Source organism: Calidris pugnax, unplaced genomic scaffold (genome assembly GCF_001431845.1).
Source record: "Calidris pugnax isolate Ruff unplaced genomic scaffold, ASM143184v1 scaffold177, whole genome shotgun sequence".
Taxonomy (NCBI): Eukaryota; Metazoa; Chordata; class Aves; order Charadriiformes; family Scolopacidae; genus Calidris; species Calidris pugnax.
Window position 1 is genome coordinate 816,229 of NW_015090909.1, and position 6,000 is coordinate 822,228.

Here is a 6,000-nt window from a genome sequence, read left to right on the forward strand (position 1 = left end):
ACTATATTGTACTTTATAGTTTCAGTATTTATTTCAATCACACAATTTCTCCAAACAAGTGAAATAACTTTTAAGACATCTGTCAAGTCAGTATCATTTGAGAGATACACAAATTACTAGTGATGCAGCTGTATAAATGTTTGTGATTTTTTTGAAACAAAACATGAGCAATTTTTACAATGCTGAACGCCACACTGTTGGTCCTTAAATCAGCTCCCACTGAAATCAATGTCAATTAGGAAAGGCTCTTTTTAACTGCTTTCTGCACGTCTTTTGTTTGTTCTGACATGTACTTAATGTCAGTCAGAAGTGCAGTCTGGAGCGCAAAACACGCAACAGAAATTTGCAGACAAAAGGTCTGAGAAGCGAATCAAGAAATGGAAACTTTTCTAAAAGAAGAGTTACATCATCGTCGTAGTAAGAAACCAAATGTAATTAATGAAAACTTTTTTCACCTTGAAAACTTAGACGCAGACAGACCCCTCTTCCTAAAGTTGCCTTTCGGGAGATTGTAACCACATGAAATCCTATTAGAAGGTGCTGAACTCCTACATTGTGACTCTTCCGGCAGGCTTCTACATAACAAAAATGCAATGAAGTGCCATACAACTTTTCCCCCCCTTATTATGCAAAATCCTTATCAAATTCAATAGTGTGACATCGTTCAAAATCCTGACTAACAATGGCACGCAGGAGGTCAAGAGATGTCGTCTTTGTTTTAGTTTCGCGTGCTTTTCAATCTATTAATGTTAAAAGAAAAAAAAAAGAACCTTCACAGAAATAACCGATAAAGATCAAACTTAACTAAACAATGGGAAGGAAATTCAGAGTTAAAACTGGTACTTAGCTCTTAAGGCAAACCATTGTGCCCGGGCACTGTGCAGAGGAATGATCCTGCGGGTCACACAATCCCCCAGGAATAACAAGGTGAGGTAAGAAGCCTTCAGCTCCCCAATTCCCATGCCTTTGTGGGTTTAAGTTCGGGCCAGGGATGTCGTTTTAAGGCGGTATTTGTTATTTCTTGGGAGGAACCAGCAGACAGGGCCCCCCCCCCCGACTCCTTTGTGCTGCGGGTTGCGAGTGGAATGCAGCATGCGGCACACGTTCCACTCGCAACCAGCAGGACAAAGGATTCAGTGATCGGGGAGGGGACAATTAGTCCCAATGGCCCCCCCCCCCGACTCCTTTGTGCTGCGGGTTGCGAGTGGAATGCAGCATGCGGCACACGTTCCACTCGCAACCAGCAGGACAAAGGATTCAGTGATCGGGGAGGGGACAATTAGTCCCAATTAGGCCTATTTCGCAGCTGAGTGTAAGGGCTGGGGGGAAGGGAGCTTAAATTTTAAAGCAATGGGTCCCTCGGGCGAGTTCAAGTGAGATCAGTGAAGTGACAAGTTTCAGAAAATGTTCCCTATGAGTCATCGTTGGGGCAAGTTTGCCCAAAGTCGGTGGCACCTCGCCTCCGGCAGCAAGTTATGGCCAGGAGATGGATGGGGCAGAGGTTCCCCCCAAGTCGGGTGGCACCTCGCCTCCGGCAGCAGGTTATGGTCAGGAGATGGATGGGGCAGAGGTTCTCATATGGCCAGGAGATGGATGGGGCAGAGGTTCTCAAAGGAAAGAAACTGGATAACCACTTTGCCTATCAGGCTAACGCGACAAGAACCAATTTTTCCAGTTTCCAACCCACTCCTCCCAGCAGCACTCTCAGTTCCGAGGCACAGGCAGGCACACACACCAATTGTGTGTCAGGAATACTCACATATGCACGTGCGGAGGCTGGAACCTGCTCTGGTTGATGTTGTAGTGCGTAAACGCCTGCGTGGGGTTGGAGCTGTATTCATCCACCGTTATGGTAACTTTGCCTTGTGAAGGAATTCCATGAGCCATCCTTTCCTCCTTATGGACATGAGCAGCTCACAGCTTGCCAAGGCCAGGAGCAGGGTAGGGCATTGTGTTCCAGGCACCTTCCGACTCCCAGCAGCTCCTCATCAACTCCACAGAGCTCTGCCAGGAGAGAGAGACAGCACACACCGCTATCAACTCAAAGGAGATGAAAACATACACAAATATATTACTCTAGCCTCTCCCCATTTCCCTTTAAAGGTCTTTTTTCTGTATTTTTGATGTACCCATCACCCAACTCTCTAAGCATTACTAGTCACATTTTTTCTTTAATTACCTCATCATTTAACTCCATCATCATTAAATACATCCAAAGGATGAATGCTTAAAGTAAGGTTTTATCTTCATGGGAACAACAAAAAAAAAAAATCTTTGTTGAAAGCTCCAGTTAATACTCCACATTTACCATTCTTTATTTTAAATAATATCTTGAGCTAATTGCAACCATGAAAATTAACAAGTGGACCCAGTTTTCCTGAAGGACAAATGGCTTTCCACAAATACACACACTTGTTTTCAAGGCTCCATTTTAGCTTTACAAAGTAAGTTACATCTGAGAAACTTACACGAAGCCAATGCAGAGCAGAAAGAAAATTTTACAACTGCGTGGCAAACGGTACACCCAAATATCTTGGAATCAAAGCATTTATCTGTCCCAAGAAAGCCTAGCATCCAGACAGCGTTTACAAAACATCCATGTTCTAGTGCACTAGCAATGAAACTGGTTTGGATTCCTCACCAGACAGTACGTAATGATTTATCTGACAGATTTAAGTGCGATTTTCTGCATAAATATTTCTGCATAAGATGAAAGAAATATGCTCTTCCCTCTCTAGGCATCCCTATCTTTCACTTCTTCAAAGTGCTCTTAAACATATTTTGCTTAAAGACTGGAAGCGTTCTATAATATGAGCGTAAGCCAAATGGCCAGAAACTTCCCAAACCTGTTCTCTGTTGAGTTCCCCGCACAGAATCTGAGCTTCAATTTCTTCAATCAATAAACTGAGGATACCTCAGCTGCCTTCCCTTCAGAGGGGCTTGGTGGGAATTGATCAGCTGATATTCGAGGAATATTTTCAAGATGAGCAACTCTTTAAAAGCCCTGTTTAGGAGGCAGAGCCTCAGCTGGGGCGCACAATCCTAGCTGCAAGGACCCCCGTGAAACCATGACACTCTGCATCAGTTGACACCCCCTCCCCTTTAGCTGCCACACACAATCGTGGGGTTTTTTTCATATCCGGTGTGGAATTTACAAAAGTAAATTGGTGCTTACTGGGAAGACAAAGAGATAGGAAAGAGAAGAGAATGAGTTGAGCCCTGAGCATCAAACTAAGCAGTACTTTTCCAGTGCGATTTTCCTGGACTTCTCTTAGCTCCCACAAAGAAATGTGTTTGCCATGTGTAATGCTAAACATTTGGAATCTTTGATTTGTATTCAAAATATATTTTTAATACAAAGACTAATTTCCAGTTTGGCATGAAGAACGATAAAAATGCCCTGCAAATGGCAGATGGCCTGCTATAGGCCATTTATTTTACTATTTTACAACCTCAGGCCTATGTAGGCTTCCATATGTTAGTTGGGTTAAGACATTCTGCAACGTTCATTCCAGTAATTGGGTTCTATCCTTCATCTTCTTTATCATTGGAGGCGGAGGGGGTGGGGGGAGAAAGATGAAACTAAACCATAAAGTTTCCATTTAAAAACTGAGGCACTAGTGAGACAGTACGTCTCTGTAACTAAGTTTACAGTCTGGTCTTGGCACTAATCCCCTCGTAACTATAAGCACAAGAGTTTCAGGGGTAGAAATCAGCGAGGTGAACTTAACTAAACCAAATCTTTGCTGTGTTAGAAGTGATGTAAGATGCATGCAACAACTGCTCACGAATCATAACGTAGCGGTCGCCATACCAAGTTTGCAGCTGTTTCCTTAATTTCCCTTACAATTATATTTTAGTGTTATTTTGCATAACAGTAAAACACAACACCTGCTTCAAATTGCAGTCCTGTTCCAAGTACTGTAATTCTTTTGAGATAGGAACTACGAAGAGCGTGCAACACAGAGCAGCATAATTGCCCTGCGCTGAAAAGTAAAGACAAATGAAAACATCTTCCTGTTAGAGAAATGACTGTCATTAACAAGAATTCTAGCCATCAAAACTCCCAAGAAAAAAAAACCCCAAGTTTTTCTTTTACCCAACAAGAACTTCAGTATCTGCATAAATTAAGAAGCAGTGTGAAAACTACATGTCTAATGTGATTTTTTTCATAATTAAAAGCTACAATACAGAACAACACGTTAAACCAACAACAAAAATATGCTTGGGCTTTCAGAAAAGCTAAATCACACAATTTTCAGTAATCTAGCATAAGAAAAGTCAGAACATTAAATTTCATATTATAGTTCACTCATGAAAAAAAATCCAATTTGTTCATGAGAGTGAATTATACATAAAGATAATAAGCATTTTTACAAGGTTTATAACAATCCATGTTACAGAAAGAAATTACAATTAACCATCATAAAACAAACGATGAGGATACTCAAATATCTGTATTAAATACTTTAAAGTTGACTTTCAATAAGATTATGAGTATATAAGCTGCAATTGCTTCCCATTGTTCCAATCTTTAATCTTAAGAATAAATCTCTATGCTTAAATTAAGGCAAAGCCGAAAAAGCATCCTTTTATAATGAAGTTAACAACAAAGCCTGGACTGGAAAAACAGTAAAATTTGAAGATGGCTTCTGTGTCAATTCTCCAATTTCCATTTAGTGCTCTGTAGAGTATTCCAGCTCACCTGCCAGAAGCATCTAGTTATTCCTTCTTTACTGTCAACTTCTGTAAAGAAGAATATCCAAAAGGAGCTGAACACTTCAAAACTTTAAAAACAAATTTATTTTAGGCCCAAGATTAAAAAAAAAAAAAATTAAATTGGCTACTTTGAATCACTACTGTTCTTCTTTCTCCAACGTTAAAAAAAAAAAAAAAGAATTAGCTACTTTGAATCACTACTGTTCTTCTTTCTCCAACTGCAATCACTCTTTACAAATTACATACAGGAGACGAGTACAAAAGAATAAAAGTTGCATTATTTTTCACATCTGTCAAGTAAAACTACGTGCAATATCTTCCATGCCTTATGTGGCAGTTTTGAGTAAGAATGATTACATTAAAAGCCTAAATGAGGAGTTTGTTTTTTGTTTTTTTTTCAGCATGTTACATTTTCCCAAATATAGCTGTTATCCTGGGAGCAACAAACCTTCTCCAGCGTGGATTTGTACCGGCAGCGAGAGAGACGATGTTCTATTGTATACATATGCTCAGTTTCACAGACACAAACCGGCACTTTTTCATCAAAGGGCTGACACAAACTTAGGCGCAGCTAATTAAAAATCGGTATACTACCGACCGTGTCAAAAAATTATCACCAAACACGCACAGATGAGTAATTTTTAAAAGCAACGTTACATTTCACGGAGAGGCACAGGGCTCTACGTATGTCCGCGCACTCACAGGCACGCGAAAAACGCCTTTCCCCCCAATAAAATATTTACGCCTTCCTCATCCGAATTTCAGAAATTCGCCTTCTGCCTGGCCTCGCCTCGTTAAAGAAAAATTTTGAAAGAGGGGAGGCAGAAAAGGGTTAATTCCGTGTCAACACCTTCTGTGGCTACATCTACTATCCCGACACTGTTACAGCAACACAACACGGTACACCCACCCCGGAGCGCGGGCACCGGGCCCCCCCGCACCGAGAGCCGGCGGCCCCCCCTCGGCACCCCCGGTGGGTCACCCCGCGCCCCGGGGGTCACCGGGCGACTGCCCTGACAGCCCCCCGCGATGCTGCGCTGCAGTTGGCGGCCAACTCCGCGCTCCGGCTTCCCCACCGAGTCCAAGGCGGAGGCAGCGGGGGGGAGCTACACCCCGACATTCCCCCCCCACCCCCGGGCTCCCCAGCCCCACACACCGACCGCCGGTACCTGGGCTCCCTGCCGCTCCCCACCTCCGCCGGCTCCCGGGCCGCCCCGGCCGCGGCCCCGCGGGGCGCCGGGCTCGCCCCCCCCCCTCCTCCCCCGGGGATTGATGGTTCTT

The 6,000-nt window shown here is 43.1% G+C and overlaps 1 protein-coding gene across 3 annotated transcripts in view; it reads right to left on the reverse strand.

The window, feature by feature from the left end:
* MPPED2 (metallophosphoesterase domain containing 2) overlaps window positions 1-6,000 on the reverse strand; it is a 113,821-nt gene that overhangs the window by 105,433 nt on the left and 2,388 nt on the right. The window contains exons 1-2 of one of the 3 annotated variants that reach the window (XM_014949250.1): window positions 5,889-5,911; window positions 1,760-2,004 (exon numbers count right to left, since the gene is read on the reverse strand). In XM_014949250.1, the coding sequence (XP_014804736.1) occupies window positions 1,760-1,887 (128 nt within the window). In that variant the 5' untranslated portion in view covers window positions 1,888-2,004; window positions 5,889-5,911. Of the gene's footprint in view, window positions 1-1,759; window positions 2,005-3,891; window positions 3,915-5,888; window positions 5,912-6,000 lie in introns of those variants that run through there. The other 2 variants (XM_014949252.1, XM_014949251.1) reach the window with 2 other exon arrangements.